At 39.5% G+C, this 22,678-nt stretch overlaps 1 protein-coding gene across 1 annotated transcript; it reads left to right on the forward strand.

The window, feature by feature from the left end:
* Positions 1 to 2,337: 2,337 nt before the first annotated feature.
* Positions 2,338 to 22,137, forward strand: coq5 (coenzyme Q5, methyltransferase; the record flags this gene model as incomplete). The annotated part of the gene is made up of 7 exons (XM_083904458.1): positions 2,338 to 2,512; positions 6,478 to 6,627; positions 6,709 to 6,933; positions 8,955 to 9,061; positions 9,532 to 9,620; positions 17,974 to 18,085; positions 21,854 to 22,137. 7 exons carry the CDS (start codon positions 2,338 to 2,340, stop codon positions 21,953 to 21,955), a joined length of 960 nt encoding a protein of 319 aa, XP_083760584.1. The 3' UTR covers positions 21,956 to 22,137.
* Between the last annotated feature and the right edge of the window lie 541 nt (positions 22,138 to 22,678).

Genomic DNA, 22,678 nt, shown 5'->3' on the forward strand with positions numbered 1-22,678 from the left:
CTGTAAGAGAATTTTAATATTTAATATTTAATTACATTTCTTTTGTATTTTTAATAGGGAACATGTTTCATCGACAATCCAGTAGAAATTAACTGGATTACATTTGCCTATAAGACTTTACCTGTCCTAAAATATATGTAGGCTAACTGAAATGAAATAAATTTAACTGTTGACTGTGATTCAACAGAACTTTTTATCTCTAAGCGTAAAATATATTATTCATTATCAAATGTTTCATCTTTACAATTGTAGAACTGAGGTCACGTTTTCAAATAAGCAAAGCTGTGTGCAACTTCAGTCATTTAAAGATTAAAAAAAAATGACTAGATAAAACAAAATAAAGAGCATGTAGTTTATCCTAAACGTTTCTTAGTGGAAAATGTGACTCACTTTGTCAATGTTATAACCTGTATGAGTAAAGGCATTTAAGAAATCATTAAAACAAACTAGAAAAAAAAATCGCTTCTCTTGCTTACTGATACAGTCGCTACGGTTACAACATGTAGACACGAGTCACGACTGGTTGGCAAACTAAACTTAATTGACTTAATCTATAATGTATAAATAACGACAATAAATTCAGTGTTCAATATCAAACTGTGTATTAAACCATTCTTACCTTTTCTTCTGTCATTTTGAGAACTTGTGTAGTTCTGCAGCTTTCCTCTCTTTCTAACCTCTCGCTTCTCGTCCTTCTTCAAATACGACAACGTCATCACGTCAGACGTGATCTCTCACCCAATCAGTGTTGAGGAGGCGTGCCCGCGTGTAAGGGGAGTGCCCGTAATGGGTAAGGGGAGGGCTGGTGTGGGGCCTACGGCCCGCAGTTAGACCTACTTGATAAAACATGAAAAACACACCGAGGTAACTCACAAAACCATGGCGAAATGAATCCAGGACACACAATATAGGAGTTCATACAGTCAGCCCAACTCTTACGTGGCTTATATTACAGTTAACATTGCTTTTCATACAGAGATTTGGACAACATTACCTCTACAGTTGATCTCTTCCCTGGTCTGAGTGTGACGTCACACGCCATGGAACGTGCTGCGTAACCCAGGTGCTGTTACAAACCATGACAGCAGATGGCGTACTCCCTATTTAGCTGGATTTAAAGCGGACCTAGACTGGAAGTTCCTATTAACGCTGTGTATCTGCGTCATTACCTTGTTTATGAAGCCCTGAAGTTTCGAAACAAACAGTACAGCCATTGCTGAGAACGCTGTGTTAATTGTAATCTCGGGCTCAGCGAGATCTCTGATAATCCCGTTATAGTTACGTAAACAGCGGTTCTCCTGAACAGCAGATCGTCCTGCTCCGGGCACTAGTCCGGGTACATCCGGTTGCGTAAATTGAACCGCAGAAGAAGAATAATGTCCGTTGTGGAGGTGTTTCACGAGCGACAGTGTCTTCTGACTCTGGGTCTGACTCCGGGTCAAAGTCATAAAAGGGACTGCGGCGGGAGTCGTGAAGAAGCTATTTTTAAACACTGTTAAAACAATGTTTTGATAATGAGGAGCAGTGCATCCACCGTTCCAGAGGGGGGAGCTGCGCTTCTGAGAGCGGATGTGCTGAATAGTATTGGCCAATCACAAGCCCACAAGTCTTCTGGGGGTGAAAGTTCACTCTGAAACAATGCGGTTTTTATATTTAAAAACCTTTAAATATAAACCTCTTTTCACACTGTTACACTATAATCACATATGCAGATGGAGCTAAGGAACCTGAAACAGGAGTGACATGATTTGGGGTAGCTGTACCAGCAAAGAGAATTGGACTAAGTAGGAAAACATCAGATATGTTAGGGGTATACACAGTGGAGATGCTGGCAGTGTTGGTAGCACTAAGCTGAGTGGAAGAGGCTCGGCATAACAAGGTAACTGATTTGCTCTGATTCATCATCAGTTCTGTCGAGCATGAATTCATTTCATTCCAATAGCCGAATACGTACAGTATGAAGTTTTGCAGTCTGTGAATAGAATAATGAAGAGAGGAGGTCAAGTTAGATTTATGTGGGTACCAGTGCATGTAGGAGTGAGGGGGAATGAGAGGGCAGATGAATTGGCAAAGAGGGCATTCAGGAAAGGAAGGGAAATTAATCTAAGGAAATTTCATAGGGTATAATATAGGATAAAATTGGGGAAATATGTAGGGGAAGTGTATGTGTTCGCGGGTGTATGGTGTGAGGGTGGCCTAGCTCTGATCCACACTCCAGTTCAGAAGGGGGCGGTAATACACATACAGATGGATGCCAACCACCGTAAAACCAAAAGAAGAAGAAGAAGAAGAATTGAATGACGACACGATGACGTCACTATTCTGCGTCCAGGGAACATGGCGGCATCCATGAGAGTGCTGGTGCGGAGGCTGATCCGTGTCTCACACAGGAATATCGCCGTGAACAGAGCAGTTTGTCACAGGGAGCCGGTGTTTTTTCGCCGTTTTAGTCATGACACAAACACACACTTTGGCTTTGAAACGGTGTCAGAGGAAGATAAAGCGAAGAGAGGTGAGTGACGGACAGCAGAGAAACACAACAGAACTGCACCGACAAATCATCACAATTAACACTAAACCTGCTTAAGAAACACACTTTTAGAGATTTGTTTTTGCATGTTAAGAGTTTGCTCAACAACTCGGCTCACACTGTTTGGTACGTGACACGATATGTATGTCCTATAAGACCTCTAAACTTTAACGAGTGATGTCCTTCCGCCTTATGTTGTGAGTTATCATCATAGTCCTTATCAGCATCACTTTAATAACTGTATTAACCAATCAATAACACAGTTATCCCGACTCAGGATTTTATCAGGACTCAGCGATTGTGCGAGCGCGAGCGAGTGAGGTCTGTTGTCTTGGCCACTAGTTCATTTAATTGTTTTTGTGTAGGTAAAATGTTGTGAACAAAACCGTATCAAATATAACCTAGCTTCGGTATCTATCTTTCACCCTCTTCTCTCCCCTGCACGTCAACTCTAGCTGCGCGCCGCAGCTAGACAGGCAGGTGGTGACTCCGGTGTTCCGTAGTGTTGTGTCGGTCAGGAGTGATTCGTTCGAAAGTACGAATCATTTGAGTGAACGAACTGACTGGGATCACTTCATGAACTGATTCGTTCATTTCTTAGTTCAGTTGAGCTCAGCAGCGATTGTTCTGTGAATCACTCCGTCGTTCGCCAACGCTGTCACTCACTCGTGAATCTTCGGCAAACGACGCCAGCCAGCGTGCACCGGGGGGGGGGGGTGGGTAAGAAGACCAGTAAGAAGAACTGTGTCTGCCGTGCTGCTGTGATTCGTTCACGCTGTCAGTCACTGACTCAGTCATTATTCGCAAACAAACTGAGAGACAGAGAACTGCAGAACTGTGGCTGTGGACGTGAATCTCGCGAACAAACTGACACAGAGAGCTGGAGAACTGTGGCTGAGGACATGAATCTCATCCGCGTTGTCACTCACTCAATGACCCGTGTCGCGAACATACTGCACTCAGGGAGGAGGTGAGTCATTTAGCAGGGCACTTGAGTAGACTCAAATGAACTGCCGATACCATCACTAGTGTTCAGGTGTTGGTTTTTCAAAATAAGGGTAGGATATTTGCAGCGTAGCGTCACATTTCACGAAAAACGCCATGTTTTGTGCCAAAATCACATTTCATACAATAATATACATTAATATAAACATAAAACAACACAATAACAAAGATAAAAAATTCTGAAGTTGTGGCGGCGTTTATTTTGCCGTGGCAGTGCGCCACAATCAATTACATGCAGAGGGAACCCTTCAATGAATATAATCCCTATTGTCATGTAAGGACTGTAGGGAACTCTTTGATTTGATTGGAAGGGCATCTTAAAGGTCACATTTCCCCACTAGAAAGGCACTGCTTTAGAAAGAATAATTGTTTTAAATGTATATTTTGCTGTAGAGGCCACACGAGAGGACACTTGTTTTTACAGTTTCGATATCGTAATATAAAACTAATCAGACTAGCAAAGGCAATATTGCATTGTAAAAATAATTAAAAGCACAGGTATAATCACACCACAAACTTTATTTAAAGAATAGTGCATTATCAGATAAAATGTAACAGCAAACATAAAAGCACACAAATTAAAAATAAATAACGTTTAGTGTTATCCAACAACATTTTAACCCACTCACAGAAACTACAACTACAAATACACCATGCTGCTCCAAGTGAAAGAGACGGGTTGCTCTGGGTGGCGCTGTAGAGCGAGTGTCTGTCCAATATCCAATTTCAAACCAACTTCACTGTGCTGCATAACAGATGCTTGCACACTGTGGTTTGTTTGTTGACATTTATTTTCTCATTCTCATCGTCTACGCTGAATCCTAAATGATCTCACACAGCGGACTTATGCGAAGACGGTGCCGCTTCAATTTCACTTCTTCCAGAGTCTCTTTCACTCGCGCTGTTTGACGCTGAAGCCGGCATGAGCAGAGCTCCTGAGTGGATCTAATCACGCAGCATTGTGTATTTTAATACATTTTCGGTTCGGTAAAACACCAAATACCGTTGCATCCCTAGTGTCTTGTGACTCAAAAGTCCACTTTAGTACGCAGCATTTTTAGGGCACATGCCCCCCACCACTGGACCATTATATACACCATGGATGTATTATATGAACTGGGTAGAGCTCCTCCCCTTTGCTTCGTTCATTCCTATGAAGCTGCTCACCCAGCGCATATACCAAAAAAGTTTTTGACTTCCGCGTTTATTTCCGGGTTATGGGGCCCATAGAGCATGCGCAGTAGTGTCACTACCATAATTCCTCTCGACTATGTAAACGACGAAATGTGCCTGATTTCCCTTATATAATTATCTAATTATTATTAGGAACAACAACAATGTGTTAAAGTAGTTTTATAACTCCCGATTCTTTCACTCAACGTGTTTATATTCAACTATAATTCGCGTGTTCATCACATTTAACAGTAACTTCATGAACCGATATTGACGATAAGACAAACAGCCTCACCGGGAATCTGTGGTAAAGTGACTGCAGGTCTCAGTGCATCACACGGTCACTGCTCCACAGTCCACACTAGGGATGGGAATTTCACACATTTTTTTGTGAAGTTTTTTGTGAGTCGATTATCGAGGTCCACGTGTCTAAATTTTTGTCTACTTTTTTTTTTTTTGCAGCAACAGCAGTAATGCGGGGGTGTAAACTATTCTACAGTGTACTACTTAATTTTAGGCTCAAAAACATGGCTGTAATGTCCATTATTGACCATCAGAACAGTGATAATAAAAATGAGGGGCAAAAAAAAGGAAAAAAAGCAACTCTCCGCTGGAACGCGGAAAACATTTGTTTTTTGTCGAGGTGCGCGTGTCGATTGTCGGTCGATTTGTCCCAATCCACAGTCCACACCGTCATCAGTGTCATAATGACATCATCACACGGTCACAGCTCCACAGTCCACACCGTCATCAGTGTCACAATGTCCGCGATTTGCTGTGCTCGTACACAGCTGTGACGTCACTCTGAGAAATAAGATTTGTCTGGGCTTTTTATGGCCTTTAGGAATGTTTTTCAAATATGAAACTCCATGAATTAAAAATATAGAATATAAAGATCTATAAAAGCCCGTATCCATGTCTCTAGGTGTCCTGTGGACACTTTTACAGGCGTCTCTTTTACGATTGCGGTCAATGGGAAAATTGCTTTTTGGGCCCCATGGGATTTTTTGTTGCAGTACCCACAGTTAAATATTAATTAAGTAATCGGCCAGTGAATCTTAAAACAAGCCATGCAATGGTTACATTTAAAAGTAAAATAAAGGAACATTAATATAAAAGTGGTAGTGACCCCTCATCTGCCTCATCTGCCCTTATCTGGTGCAGACAAATGGCCCTTTTATTTCTGCGCACCGCCCCTGCACTGTTCTCTTCTCCCTCTCCTGCGCCGTTTGTCGATCTGCGCTTCTGCGTCTCCAAGCGGTCTCTTCCAAAGCAGCCAGACTTTCCAGCGTTTAACAGGTGCTGTTCCACCGTGTTGTAGCTGTGTTTCGACCGCCGAATTATCGGTGTATCTCTAAATATAACATCTTTATTGACAAGAACGATGTAACTGTAATAATGACGCACTTGATAGTGTGACTTGGGTTTCGAGTGACACCTGGACAAGCCATTGGCTTGGGGGCGCATGCGCTCTTGTTCCCCGGTATAGAAAAAGCCGTGGTGTATAAAAAAATATATTTTCAATAAATAAACAACGCTAAGCCTGGCGGAGGGACAAGTAAAGCCTGGCGGCCCACTAGGCTTATAGTACACTGGGGAAAACACTGTATAGATAAATATATATATATGTACATATATATAAATGATCATGAGCATGAAAACCTCAGTGCAGTAAATTCCCTGTGTCCACATATCAGAGGAAAACCACTAACATGGGACCTAAACCACTTCCACTGAGACAGAATCTGTCTTTCTCTTTGTGCTTTCAGTGTATAAGGTGTTTGAAAACGTAGCCCAGAAGTATGACATCATGAACGATGCCATGAGTCTTGGGATTCATCGACTGTGGAAGGACATGCTTCTGCACGCCATGCACCCACAGCCTGGTGCACAACTCCTGGATGTGGCGGGTGGAACAGGTGAAGCAGCTTTGTGCACTGACAGAATCCCCTCTCCGGTGTGTTATACTTATAGATGTTTTTAATTCTCCTCCCTTGTAGGTGATATTGCCTTCCGTTTCCTGGAGTACGTTCGTACTAAACAAGAACAGAAAAGGCGGCGAGCGGCAAGGTCCATGCAGTCACAGTCGTGGCAGGACATTACCAAGAGCTACCAAACAGAGGACGAAGGAGGTTGCCAGGAATCCAGGGCTGTAGTCTGTGACATAAACAAGGAGATGCTTAAAGTGGGCAAGGAGAAAGCTGATGGCAACGACATCAGTGCTGGTATGTTTTTGTTGTGAGAAGGAAAACTTTAAGCATGTTCATATGGCCACAGGCTAGGACTAGAACGATTATACCATTGTGATTAGTTATCATGATAAAATCCAGGTCGATTACCGTGATCAGCTTTGGGCATATTTACTTTGCACACACAGCAGAAATGTGCGCATCAACAGCCAATCAGAGTCTACCTTTTCCTGCGCCATTCTGATTTGTGAGTTTGTGGGGAAGGTTAAGAAAGAAGATAGCAGAATGACCCAAAGTGAAGCTGAGGGCAGCCAAATGTGACGTTAGACATGACCCGAGGATGGTGAATAATAATAATAATAATAATAATGCATTATATTTAAGGCGCCTTTCAAGACACTCAAGGTCGCCGTATATGTTCTTATATATTTTTTTGCATGAATGCAGCTTATTTATTTATGTCAGTAAAATGTTGAGCTAATCTCTGGCTTATTCAGTTTCAGTGCAGATGCTGTAAAAATGGGTAATTAAGTAAGTATTAAAAAATAAATATAAAAAATTGGACAATATGAGAAAATATATGGTGACAGCACTAGAAATGGGCATTGATAGCTTGCTCACATTCTTGGTCTTTAAAAAAAAAAAAAGGGTTATGTTATTGGTATTTTTGCAGAAACATGAACATTCATGAACTGTTCTGTGTCCAGGTCCACTGTGTATAATATAAAAAGAGGCTGTATCAAAAACTAAAAATATCTATATTATTGTTCATCTTTAGTGAGTCGACCAAAGATGGAGTTTCCTGGAGTCAGAGATGAGTTAAGTTGAAAAGCTTTATTGGAAGTAACTCAGATCTGAGGACAACTGAGACAATGCCGACATAAAACAAGTATGTTAACAGTTGGGCATCCTCTGTCAGTCTGCCTGTGAGTCCCAGAGTTCGGACATTTATTCACATGGTGCCAGTGCTACACCAAGGCTGCTGTGATAGTTGCGGCAGGCACCGTCCTGAATTGTTTCAGCTTGTGCTTAGCGCTGATAACTTTAGAGAAGGCAGAATAATGTTTTCCCCTTACAATTATCACCTGAAATGAAGAACTGTCATGGTTTCGCTGTCTTAGAACAAAGCCTTTATGTTAGAGGGTCAGCCATCTTTTACAGTAGCTGAGAATGGACAGATAAAGCACTAACTGTCGGAAGGTGTTTTAATTTTTTATGCTTCTTGCACACAGCTCTAATCCCCCATATACACTTGAACCGGGGAGTGAGACACGAAAGGTAGTCACTTGTTTGTGATGCACAACTTCACCCCTGGATGACACTAAATCCTACACACGGGTCCTTTAAGTCAAAATAACAACTGTCCAGGGTGTACCCCGCCTATCGCCCAATGTCAGCTGAGATAGGCACAGCACCCCCCGCGACCCTCTGGTGGAGGATAAAGCGGTAGATGATGGATGGATGGATGGATGGATGGATGGATGATGATTTAAGAATTTAGTCTGTTATTGAAAGAGTAGTATTTTTTTGTAGAAAAGCATGGTCATATTCCTTAAAACAAAGTGTGATGTGTGTAGTGATGAAGGGAACGACTGACAACATACATGTGAATGAGTTCATGAGGTCATTCGACTGTAAAAAATAATAACACTGATAATCAGACACCAACAGAGTGCTCGGGTGTTATGCATGCTCCAGCATAGTGCCTAACATTTAGTGCAATAATCCACACAACCATTTATTACAGTGGCTAAGATGTGTAATACTTCCCAAAAATTATTAAAGACAAGGAAAGTAACGTGATCTTGGGGTGTAATCAGTAAAATAGGCAGAGCTCAGGTTCTGTGATTTTACTTGAATGTTCAGAGCAGAAAGGTTGTGATCTTACCATGTAAAGTGCCTTGAGATAATGAAGTGTCGTCACGCACCCAGTGACGACACTTCTGGCCAATGTGTGTGTTAATGATCTGGTTCTATACAAATACAAATGTAAATGTGTGTGTGTGTGTGTGATAATGGAGTATAAAGTTTTAATGGTGTATGTTGATGTGTCTCAGGTCTGTCATGGGTTGTGGGGGATGCAGAGGAGCTGCCCTTTGATGATGACCAGTTTGATATTTACACCATTGCCTTTGGCATTCGCAACGTCACTCACATAGATCAGGTAACTGATTCCACTAAAGCCAGGATACGTACGACAGCTCTTAGTAACAACAGGATTGATGTCACTTTTGTGATTGTTCTGAGAAGCTGCCTCCTTTTAAACAACTGCTAATACCACCTTTATCACAATAAAGGAAAACATTTGATGTTAATGATTTAATTCATATTTGATCTTTTTTTTATATATATCATTTTGTGCTTCAGCATTATCAAGGAAATCAAAAACAAAACGTCTCACTCTTTTTGACCACTATTTATTATTCCAAGTATTTCTCTTATTACTTTCTGTCCTTAGTTTGTTTTCCTTTGTTTTCCAAATAAAGAATAAACCTGAAAAGGCACTCTCTAAGTGCAAATAATATGCTTAATATATAACTTCAGTAATGATTCTAATTGTGATTGATGCATAATTTTACACAGATGGGCTAACCTGCTGACTAATTATTGATTTCTTTTCCTTTTTCTTTTCAGGCGTTACAAGAGGCTCTACGGGTCCTCAAGCCCGGTGGCAGGTTCATGTGTTTGGAGTTCAGCAAAGTGACAAATCCTGTGTTTGCAAGGTGAGGAGAAGCATTACCTCATGATGGATGTCTCTGTGTAAATATCTATGATCGACTCCACAATGTGCTCAGTTAGATGTAGATGTGGATTATTTACGATACAATACGATACAACTTTATTTGTCAGTTTGTGCTGAAATTCTTTTTGCATCCCTGGGCAGCTCATTTAAGGATAAGAGGACAGAAACAATACATACATGTAAGACATATAGCATTAATAGACAAACATGTATACATACAGTACATGTAGGACATGAAGCATCAACAGACAAACATGAGACATAGCCACAAATAACAGTATCAAGCATGACGGAAGACAAAGCATACATATATTACAAGAAAAAGGCTACAACAATACATCAAAACTTTCAACACTTGGAGACAATTACATCCATGAAATATATTGCACTAGATCTTAATGTTGCTGGTTTAACAAAAGGATTGATTGATGTATAAAAGAATATCTAAGTCTGTTGCGGTAAAAAGAAGGAACTCTAAAGCGCCTGTTTGAGGGCAATAGCTGATATTCTCTGTGTAGAACATGTGAGATGTCAGTGGACATGTTTCTGGCCAGCCTGAGCATGCTCTTGTTGTGGGCCTCCTGGAAGTGGTATGCTACAGGTATCCCAATGATCTTTGAACAAATCTTAATCTGATGATGTAGTTTTGCCTTATATTTGACTAAAAAGCTACTCAGCCAAGTTGTGCTACACTAAAGCATTACACTCTGGATCACTGATGTAAAGAACAGAGAGATTATTTGAGTTCTAGCTCCAAAGGATCTTAATCTATGTAGGAAATAGATACGCTGTTGTATCTTTTTGCATGTAAATTCTATGTGAAGGGTCCATGAGAGGTTTTTGTCTATCATGACACCCATGTACTTGTAGGTCGGGACTTGATTAATTTCTGAATTGTGAATCTTCACTGGAGACAGTTGAAGATTAAGTGCTTTCTCAAAACTGATTTCCTCTGTCTTTTATTGTGTTAATGATGAGTGAGTTTTTATCACACCATTTGACTAACCACTCAACATTGCCTTGGTACAGTGTATTGTCCTCGAATTGGGTGAATAGGGTCACTAGAGTGGCGTCATCTGAGTATTTTAAAAGATATTGATTTGTCACATTGGTAATGCAGTCTGAGGTGTACAGGGGTATACAGCCCTGGGGTAGTCCAATATTATTGGTATTTGGAGAGGAGAAGAGGAGTATTTATGAGAAAAGAAAAATACCAGTGAATAAGATATGGGTTATTCTGAAATCTAATCATTTTAGATAGAAGTATGTCTGGCTGAGTGGTGTTAAACGCAGATGAAAAATCAAGAAAAACAGCCCTGGCATAGGTTTTTGGTTTATCAAGATGTTTAGATAAGATGTAAACCAGTGTAATTACTGCATCCTCTACAGATGTGCTACGGCCTTGTTTATACACAAACTGGTATGGGTCTTTATACCTCTCCAGCTGTCTGTTTAGGTGTTGAACTATGATCTTTTCTAGTGACTTCATAATCACAGATGTAAGGGCTATTGGCCGATAATCATTGTATTCCTTGGGGCATTGTTTTTTGGGGATTGGCCTGATGTGAGATGTTTTCCATGCTAGTGGTATGGACTGTGTATCGACCGAAAGCTGAAAAATCGGTTGCCACACGGGCTAGTTCCCTGGCAAAGGATTTAAAAACAAGTGCACTGCTGTGGTCAGGCCCTAATGCTTTACTTGGGTTGTTGCGCTGGAAAGTACCCCTGACCTCCTTTACAGTTATGGCGATTCTGTCAATGTCAGAAGGTCTTAACTATGTTTACACATTCCTTGAGATGGGCAGAAGAATCAAAACGACAAAAGAAATAATTTAGCTCATTTGCAAGCATATATTCATAACCAGTCACAATGGTTTTATTTGAGGAGGACATTCCAGTAATTTGTTTCATATTGTCCCAGAGTCTTTTAGGGTTTCTTTCTTTGAATGTTTTCTCCAGCTGTTTTCTATGAATCCCTTAGTTTGTTTTTTTAGATCCCTCTCCAATTGTTTGCATTTGATGCCATCTTTGTTTTTAAAGGCCACCTTCCTTGAGTTTATTACGTCCTTAATGTTCTTAGACACAAACCTTTTATTGTTGGGATAGATCTTTATTCGTTTAGTGGGTATATAGTCAGTGGTGACTGTAGTGGTTTCATCCAGGGAATGCCGATTATTTCAGCCTCTCACATGCTTCAGGAGACCAGCATCTGATTTCTCTTTCTACTCGTTTACAGCGTTTCAGTTTTTTTTTTTAAGTTGGAATTAAGTGAACCACGTTATGATCAGAGTTAGCAATGGGAGGTCTTTTTGAGAACCATTTTTAACATTCGCATAGCATTTGTCAAGTATTCTGTCCTTCCGAGTCCAGTTTTTAATCATCTGACTAAAGCCAGGTAGTACAACGTCCAAGTGACAGTGGTTTAAGTCCCCCACCACAATGGCAGGTGCGTCAGGATGTTTTTGCAGTAGTCCGTAAACCTGGTCCGCGATAGTGGCTGCAGCAAACGCAGCCTTTGCCGCTAGGTGGAACGTACACCACAAACAACAGTACGCATCCAAATCCACGTGGCAGATAAAAAGGTCTTAGTGTCAGGCAGAGCAGTTCAACGTTGGAATCACATAGCACCTCTTTAACAGTGAACTGGCGACACCACAGATCATTGATGTACACACAGATCCCACCGCCCTTACATTTCCTAGATATGGCATCCCTATTGAGCCGGGTCAAAGTAAACCCGTTTATCTTAAATAGGGAGTCGGGAGCATTGGATTGAAGCCAGCTCTCTGTAAGGCACATTAGAGATGTTTCATGGAAATCGGAGCAGTGCCTTGCGTGGGTTCGGAGGTCATCGATCTTGTTGTTCAGGGAACGAACGTTGCTGAGGATAGTAGATGGGAGCAGAGGTCTGGTGTGTTTAATTTAATTTTTAGTTTAATTTATTAGACCACCAAATGTAAGGTTTGTCACAGCTGCCCTAAATTAACATCATTAGTAATTATCAAAATCAGTTAATACACCTGTATGTAGAAACCAGAATTATTACTCAAGGCTATAATATAATTATTATTGTTATCCATGCATTTTCAAATTTACTGATTAACAAAAAAACAAAAAAATAATAATAAAGCACATTATTTCTTTTATAAGATAGGGACGTCACGATTAGGGCTGGGCGGTTCATACCGAATACCTTTTTTTTTCCCATCACGACAACATCCGCGCAGCCGCTGCGATGCTGTCTGCTTTGCGAGTGAGCGCTCTGCGTGTAAACGTTTCATTAATGTTTATATATTTGTTTCAATCACTGAATGAAGCCTTTCATATTTGGGACAAGAGTCAGGACCTTAAATCACTTGCACAAAACATTTGATCAGCACTCAGCATTTGTTTGTCTGTAATTTAAACCTGTGTGCGCAGAGAGAGAGAGAGAGAGGGGCGGGCGAGAGAGAGAGCGAGCGAGAGAGATCTGCACTCTTGGTCATCAGTTCATTTACTTATTTTTGTGTAGGTAATATGTTGTGAAATATGTTTAAACTTAAATAAACTACATCTACAGGTAGTTATGTCTCGTTGTATTAGTTTGTCCTGTTATTGACGTCACGCTGTCATCACATGACAGTCTGGCTGATTGAAAGCCTCCAGATGCAGCGGATGCAACGCACACCAGATGCGCGATGCAAATACTATGAGAATATATTCGAATATCTGTGTTTTTTTAGAGGGAATATTCAAATATCATTTTTGAGCAATTTTGACTGCCCTAATAAGAATGTCTTGGAATATCAAGAATGCATCAAGTTACGTCAGCACCCATCACATCAGCAGGTAACACGGGGATTTTTATAAAAGATGTTGATTTGCACAGTCAAAGTTGTGTATTTTGACTGTAATTGTCTTTGCATTCTGATTCCTCACTTCATTAGAATCATGAGCTCTTCTTTGTAAACAGCATCATTTTCTGGGGACATGCAAACCTGTACTAGTGTGGAGTTATTCTACAGTATTCATCACAGTAAAATAGACCAACCTAACTTAATCTACTAGTAATTCTGTTAGAATGAGTAGAAAATGCTGTGAACACCTGATTATGCATGAAAAAAAAATACCGTCAGATACCGTGAAACCGTTCGAATTTTTGGTCATACCGCCCAGCCCTAGTCACGATTATGGATTTTCTTAGTACAATAATTGTCAGTTAATTGATTTCACAGCACTATGAATGTGTAAAATGAACATTGCTTATAGGTGTTAAAGTTTCATTTATTAACAGTATATCTTTTGATGCCAACATAACAAAATAATGTAGCAACAAAGTAAAGTAACCAAAAAGTACAAGAACAACGACAATAATCCCATTGAAATAAAATAAACATCACCACAGCTCTGTAAACAATAAATAATGGTACATGTATTTCTCTCAGAGAAAGCAGACGTGAAGGGCTACAGGAACCCTACCTGGACTTGGGTTAGGGTTCTTTCTGTAAACGACAGTACAAAAATGTTTTTGAACATTTCTTTTGAACCTCAGTTTATAATTTTGGAATACAGGAAAAAAAAAAAGCTTTTTGACTTACTGCTGCCCTTAAGCAATATAGCTGACTGCGATGAAATGAGTTTCAGGTTGGATATTTGATATACAACGGACATTCGCTCCAGATCTAGCCGCACCCTCCTCCGTCTTCACCCAGGGATAATTGCACGATCACGGCTTGTTCGACCATGGATGTATTATAAGAACTGGATAGAGCACTTCCTTGAATTTTTTTTTCATGGTGGCCACTCGTGGTACTGCAACAAAAAATACTCATCGGGCCCATAATGCAATTTTCTCATGACCACAATCGTAAAAGAGACATTTATCGAGATGTATGTCGTCCAAAATGTGACAAAAAAGTAATAGTATAGTATGTCGTCCAAAAATGGTCAAAAATGGTCAAAAACATCATAGTATAGTGGATACTCAATATGGATATTCAACTAAAATTCTAACAGGTCCACTTAGAGAAAATTTCCTCAAGCAAAGGTGTGGAACTTCATAATGTCAAATGTGTTATTATTTAGTAGTTGGATATATACTGAAGTAGCCTTGTAGTCTGCATGTAATCAACAACTTACTGTCAGATCAAATATAGAAAGAACAATTATAGCTCACATAGAGTGGTCCTGTTGCACATATATGTTAGTTATGGAGGTCTACTTACATACATTAACTTGTTTTTGTCAAAAACCTCTTAGTTGCTGTAAACGAGCCGATAGAAATCCCTCTTTTTGAATGCTGTTCCTCAGCTGCGATTTTTCAGACTGAACTCTCACACCCAGAAGACAGAGTGTGTTCTGATTGGCCAGCCAGCGTAGAGCCTTCCCAACTGTCTTGTGATTGGCCAATACCCGTAAGTGACATATTCAGCACACCCGCTCTCAGAAGCTCTATTTTCGCTGTCCACTTTTGTCTCTCTTCTTAGAGAGCGCCATGTTAATTATTATTCTCTGGCCCACTCTTCTCTACCTGTATCGCTCACTCGTCTCAGTCTTCTCTCGATGTATCGCTCACGAGTCTTCCCCGTCTGTCACTCGCTCCTCACTGCCCTCGCAATATTTAGCAGGATGCACAGATTTGATTGGCTTTTAGTGGCGTCACGAGGGATTGCTTAAGTCGAATGTAATTGGTCAGTGGATTTCCTGATTCGCTCAACCAGTACTGTAAAGTCCAGAGAAGCTGTGCCAGTCAAAATAGAAGCACCCGTCACCATTTAAAATACTTAAATAATTTATTCACTGCAGGTCCAGTTCCGTATAGGACAACGTCTGGGTCCGGACTCGGACGACGGTCCGCCTGTTAGTAACCTCTGGTATAGTATGTCATCCAAAAATGGTCAAAAAACAAAATTTTGGACGACATGCTATACTATGACGTTTTTTGACCATTTTTGAACGACATGCTATAGACCCCTTGGCAGCCTACGTCACACGCGTGCCCCCATTCTCTCTACTGCACATGTCGGTTGCAGAAAGCACTATTACAACAACATGTCTTATTGTGCAGTCGGTTGCACTAATCGTTTTAACAAACAAGACAAAAGCCTGAAGTTTTACCGGATACCGAGTTGCAGCCCTTTCAAAGCTAACCGGAGACGTCTTTGGTTGCAAGACATCAGGAGGATCGACTGGAACGAGCAAATGATAAAAGAAGCAAGAATTTGCTGTGCTCACTCCATATCAGTTAACGTTACGTTCATTTTTGGCATCAGGAAACAAGCTAACATAAATAAAGTAATTATTACTATGCATAACAATGTTTGAGAGCAACAGTGTAATTAAACTCGGGTCAAGTCAAACTACCTAGCTTAGAAACTAATGTACTCTGGTTGTTTAGCTAGTTGTATAGAACTTTCCATCAGGTATGGAGCATGTATATTTCCTGTTTTTCATCTGTAACTGATCATCAGAAGCTGTATGCTTTGTCGGTTTACAACCTATATAGCTGTGTGTAGAATAAAACCTCTTAAAGACACTCACGTTGTCTGCCGTACTTGTTCTGCTCGCCTTTCCCAGGATAGTTTAGTGAGCTGTAGGAAGCAGCCGGTCAAAATGCGGACAAGTTGTTTTGCTAATACTGTAACTGTTCACTTTCGTAATCATCCAGAGTCGTGAAGGACTTTAAGTTCTCCTTGGAATAAAGACTCGGAGTGTCGATCAGGTACGAGTGGAGCAGTTTGTTGCGACACGTCTTTCATTATCAGCATGTTGCACGTCCGTAGTCTGCGTCTTTCAGTAGCCAAAGTTTAAAGCTCTCCTTAAAAAGCCGCTCTGTTGTAACTTTCTTTCATACTTATTGATTTGAATTATTATTTCAGTAATGCTTTAAGAAATGGTTAAAACAGAGGAAGTGGTTGTATTCTGTAAGGGCTTTTTTGTTGTTAACGTTTTGGTTCACGCCTACAGTATACACTTGCAGCCACTGTGTGGCATCATTTGCATGTGAAGTGTTGTCCACTATAGGCGTCTCCTTTTTTTTTTACCACCGAGTAAGAACGCCCCCGTGTGTGCCTTGTGTTTTTAGCTTCTTCGTTAGCTTTTGTGTTAGCCGGTGAAACCCATACTTCCGTGTCAATTTAAATTTTAATCGCACATTACATCATTTTATTTATGTTTTACGCATCCAAAATATTATCCATGCAATATTACCATAACTTTTCCAAAACTTTACAGGAAATTTTGTTTTTCATTAGCTTTTTAGGGACCTAGAAAATGCATTTTCAATTTCCAAAACTTTTCCAGGTTTTTCATGACTGTACGAACCCTGGTAAACAACCAAGAGCCCTGTAGCATGTCATCCAAAATTTTTCAAAATTGGTCAAAAACGTCATACGATAGCATGTCGTCCAAAAATTGTCCAAAATGTCATAGTATAGTTAAGTATGTCGTCCAAAATTGGTCAGACATGTGAGTCTATATTATATACAGACCTTTGAATGGGCATTTCTTCCTATGTTCTATAATACACTACTAAAGCTAGGGATATTCGACAAGAACATGTGTATGAAAAGTTCATGCTACAGTGATATTCTACCACTGAACAATTGGACATGTGCATTAAAAAGTTTAGAGAAGGTTAACTTAGTTCACCTGTAAAGGTTAGAGTGCATTTTAGGTTCATTCTGAAATTGAATCCAAAAGCCAAACATCCCTGACTTTTTGTGAGTAGTTTATGCTTTGAATTTGTGCTTTCTGTCTCGTAGAGACAGAGTTCAGTTTTGAAAGGAGCTGATTTACTTGCTTTGTTTTATCCTTATTCAATAAAGCAACATCATGTTACTCTTTGATGTGTTTTTATTTTTCTATCGTGTGTATAAAAAATTATAATTATTAATAATTCATTAATTAATTCAATCATTATTTTAATCACAAATGTTTAGATGATGACCGTGGGTATAGGTGAATGTGAACATTGTATAGTGGGCAGTAGTGCTGGCTGAGATGACTTGGCCTGCTCCAGACTATATCATAAAAAATGACACGTAGTTGCCACTTAATTAGGTGAAAACTAACGCAGTCATGCAGACCAATCTAACAAGCATCATAAACTCACTTGGTTTTTGTGATTTGGACCAACACTGCCCTCTTGTGGATTTACATTGTATAGTATCTCAGTCGATAGCTGCTACCATGTGCTATGGATGGTTTCACACATGCCAGCTCTCCATACAGTATACCCTACAGCTGTATTTGCATATGCAATAAAATAGTTTGACTGAACTTAAAAAAAATGTATTGGTAAATTAATCTCGTATTAAAGATTGACAGGAGGTTTTTTTGGTGTTATTTTTCAGGATTTATGATGCATACAGTTTCCAGCTGATCCCAGTTTTGGGCGAGGTGATTGCTGGAGACTGGAAGTCCTACCAGTATCTGGTGGAAAGTATCCGCAAGTTCCCTGATCAGGTGAGAACATCTGTGTTTCCATATGCCAGGCCAGATATCATTAATTAAGATGCTCTAAAGTAAACATTCGCTGATGCTTTATTCTCTACGTCTTGAATAAACAGAGAAATCCTGCGCTTCTAACTTTACACCGTTTTGTTTTCTTCAGTATGTCGTATAGTGATCTTATTGGTATCGTGAGGTACTCTGTGATATTGTTACGTTATTATGGAAGCAAATGTATGCCATTATCCAAAATAAAATGCATTTTTCATTATTCATTATTCATTTTCAAAATGGAGCTGCATTTTGTGACTCATAAATAAAATGAATAATCAATATTTCAAACTGCATTTTCATCTTCAAATTCAAGACTGCTCATTCTGTGACTTAAAGGTCACATAGAGTGGTCCTGTTGCACATATAATGTTAGTTATGGAGGTCTACTTACACATATTAACTTTTTTTATGGTCAAAAACCTCCTAGTTGCTGTAAACGAGCCGATTGAAATCCTCTTTTCTGACGCTGTTCGTCAGCCGTGATGTTTCAGAGTGAACTTTCACCCCCAGAAGACAGAGGCCGTTTCTCAATACCCAAGTATGCCAGTATGTACTTGCTTACTTGGAAAGTACATACTTGAGAAGTACGACTGAAGAACATACTTGCCAAGCACGGGAGTACACGAGCACGATTCTTCAATTGGAACAGCAGCGTACTTCCTTGTTCTACTGTTTGAATGGCGGGTGGCGCGAAGCACTTAAGCCTCATTACCGCCACCTACAGTGTTGATGAACATATAAAATACTTTTAATAAATACATAAATTGTTGTTATTACACTATATATATATTACACTATATATACACTATAAATGTGTCCGTTATATGTAAATACATATACAATGACAGTGCGACTTTAATATAAATCTAAAATTCAAAGTTACAATAAATGAAACTTTAATATTAAACAAAACTTCACACTGTCAGGTCAAAAAGTTTGCATTAAAAACAAAACATGTCAACAACAAATCTATCGATCACACCAACTATGTAATGACGGAGCCGTCTGAACCAGCGGATCATTTCATCAGGACAGGCCGAGGTAACGCTGCTCTGTGCAGGGCACTGTGAGCACCGAGCGTCCACAGAGGCGGAGCTGATCACCTCCGACAGCGCCGCTGTCATACTATAAATACGTCATATCTTATTACATAAACCATATGTTTGGATTCTAAATGACTAATTTCTCGCCTCAAATGATTTCAAAACTTTGTTCTGGGACACAGAAATATATTTATTTCAGGTTTATATATGTATTTTATCCTGCTATGTTCCGCCGAAATGCATTCTGGGATATATGGCTTTCCCAAGTACGTTCAAGTCACCACCCGATGCATACTTGGTAAAATGGGTGGAGCGAGAACACTTCCGGGTATGAGAACCGTACTCGCTGCTCACGTTCTTGAGAATTGGAACAGAACTTGGGCTGAGGCTGATGACGTTTTCACAAGTACGGGAGTACGCAAGTACGCACAAGTACGCACAAGTATGAATATTGAGAAACGGCCAGAGTCTTGTGATTGGCCAGTATATTCAGCACACCCGCTCTCAGAAGCGCAGCTCCCCCCTCTGGAACGGTGGATGCACTGCTCCTCATCAAAACAACATGAAAACGAAAAAAGCATTTCTCTGTTTGCTTTGTCTTTTAATTAAGGCACAGAATAAGCAGTCTAGAAATTGAAAATTAAAATTCAGTTTGGAATATTGATTATTAATTTTATTTATGAGTCAAAAAAAATGCAGCTACATTTTGAAAAGAAAAAGCATTTCTGTTAAGGCATTTTAAATTGGATAATGGCACAAATTTGCTTCCAAACGTTATTGTTAATCAACGTAAAATGAAACTAAACTTAGGGAAAACATTTTTAGCCATATTTTATGTTCTTTATTGTCTTTTGTTGGAACCTCGATATGCACATTTCCTTTGAAAGAGGGAGGCAGATGCTTCACGTTTGAATTTTTTTAATGTATTTCTTATCAAAAGTTAAGATAGTTAGTGTGCTTGCTGAAAGGCAGCACACTATTGTCATTCTTAAGTCTTCTTATTCCTGTCAGCCAGATTTTTGGTCAGCTCCTGCTCCTAGACTTTTTGAGATATCTCCACCGGTCCAACTCTGGAATGTCCGTCCGGAACCGGTGTGGAAATTGAAGATAGTGTTACTGACCCTTATCTTTCTTACGCCATAATGGATTGAATAGAAAGCGAAACTAAACTTTCACAGGTCACAAATTTTGTCCGATCTTCACGAAATTTGATGTACATGATCCTTGGACCAAGCTTCACAAAAGTTACCAGAAGGATTTTTGATTTTCGGAAGCATTTGCCGTCACAGCCAGACGAAATCTGTTAGCTCATATCAGGAAAGCTTTCACATATTGAAACCAAACGTTGTACATGAACTCAAGGGACTGCAATATGAGGAAGCACAAGATCTGAAAAAAATAAAAAAAATTTTTTTTTAATTTTATGGATATTTCACAGACTTATTTACATGACCACACCCAGGCAACTTTACACCTTCGTCACTGCCACTACACTATTTAACAGTTTACTGACACAATTGCAGCTCTGCCTTGCCACGCATCATCAGGTGTTCAAATCTAACTTGTTTCATTATGATTATTATAGAGTACAAAAGCTGATCAGAGAGTAATATTCCAATGTTTACATCTATAAAAACATACAAATTAATATATTTACGGAAGATTATGTATTATTGTGTTGCTTTGCAGTGTTTAAAGACTAGCAATGCATTGTGGGTAGGCAGCGGCCATTTCACTGAAGCTGTAACTTACTATTATCCACGTTGCTTTGCATCCACTGGGTAAAACAAGACAAAGACATCCTTTCGCGTTAGGTCAGTAGAGAAAAAAAGAGGTTCATCTCACACTTTTAATGTTAATACATTTGTACACTAGGTGGCCCTGTTGTGTTACATTTCACATCTAAATAAGGTTAAATGTGCATTATGTAATAAATCTAAAGCAACTGGCCATAAAATCCTCCTAATATGTCACAGAGGACCAGGAATAATGTTCATATAACAAACTGAACTCACCAACAAAAATAGTAAAACAAAAATATTTGCATTAAAAAAAATCTTTTTCACACTGCAAAGTTTGTTTATGTTTTGGCATCTACCACGGTCTACCAATCATAGCAGTCAGTAGAGTCTCAGCTGTTGAGAAACCATGGGTTGCCAGTTACGTAACTACAACTGAAATGAAACGAAAAGGAAACCTAAAAGACCTCGGTATGAATGTCAAAAACGGCAAGATAAAGCGAGGGTCTATATAGGACATGCTTTTGAACGGTGGAGAGAGTTTAAAGCTGAGAGGAATTTCAAAACAGATGCAGAATGGGCTCTTCTCCTAGACAGGTAAGTTCAGCTTGGCTAACTAAGTTAGCATCATAGCTCGACTGTCGAGTTCCTTTTTGAACTGTTCCCTTGATCATACCTGCTTCGGTGCGGCGGGGGTTGTGGCTCCGGGAAGAACCACCACCACTTGATTTTGAGTGTAGGAACCGTTTTTGGCCACATTGTTACAGATGGCGCTTTTAAATTATTACAATTACTGTAGATATTATGGTATACAAACCCTAGCAAGCACACTCTGCAGTTCCCCCGGAAATGCATTCTAGTTAAATTTTCTGTTCATAAGTTACCTCAATTGATTGAATAATGTGTCATTATTTGAGTCACTTCATATGCTGTTTTTTCCTCTGCAGGAGGAATTCAAACACATGATTGAAGATGCCGGTTTCTACAGAGTGCAGTATTTCAACTTGACTGGTGGAGTTGTGGCTCTTCACTCTGGATTCAAGCTGTGACATGCAACATGAACAAATATATATTTGCAAAAATACTTTGTTTCAGGCGTCTCCCGTCCGTCTACTGAGATCTTAGAACATGAGATTCTGTCTGCAGACAGCACTACACAATGACACATATTTATATTATTGTCTGTTTGCCAATATCACTTGATTTTCTATTCACAGAGTTAAAACTATGTTTTCTTTGTACTATCTGTGGAGTGAATTAAACTATGTGAATACAACTGATATTGATTTTTTTTTTTTTTTTAGAACATCTTGGTCTTTGTGACAGATAGTAAATCCTGCAAAAGCTGATGAGAGTAACACATTTGACCGATGTCTTTACCCAGGTGCAACATTTTGAAACATCTCATATTAACTTTCCTTAGCAATAGACTTATTTATAAGTGTTTTTATCATGGTAAACGTTTGACAAAAAAAGTATAAAAGGGCACAAATGACATTACTACTCCAAAGACAGAAAAAAGCTGCAAGAAATAGAAAGGAATATACGACAACATGGGTTACTTGAATAAAACTGTATATTTTACAGATCTTTGTACACTTTAATTACAAAACTGTATGGTACTAAAGTTTTAAAATCAGTTTTTTGGTCAGAGATTTAATCGTCCTGTGTGCAATTAACCATGTATTTACAAAGTCTCATGTTAGTGATTTTTTTCTCTCAAAATAAAAAGCAACCGTAGAACTGAAAACGCTGATACACTCTGAACATAA

The sequence above is a fragment of the Microchirus variegatus genome (genome assembly GCF_963457635.1).
Source record: "Microchirus variegatus genome assembly, chromosome: 18".
NCBI lineage: Eukaryota > Metazoa > Chordata > Actinopteri > Pleuronectiformes > Soleidae > Microchirus > Microchirus variegatus.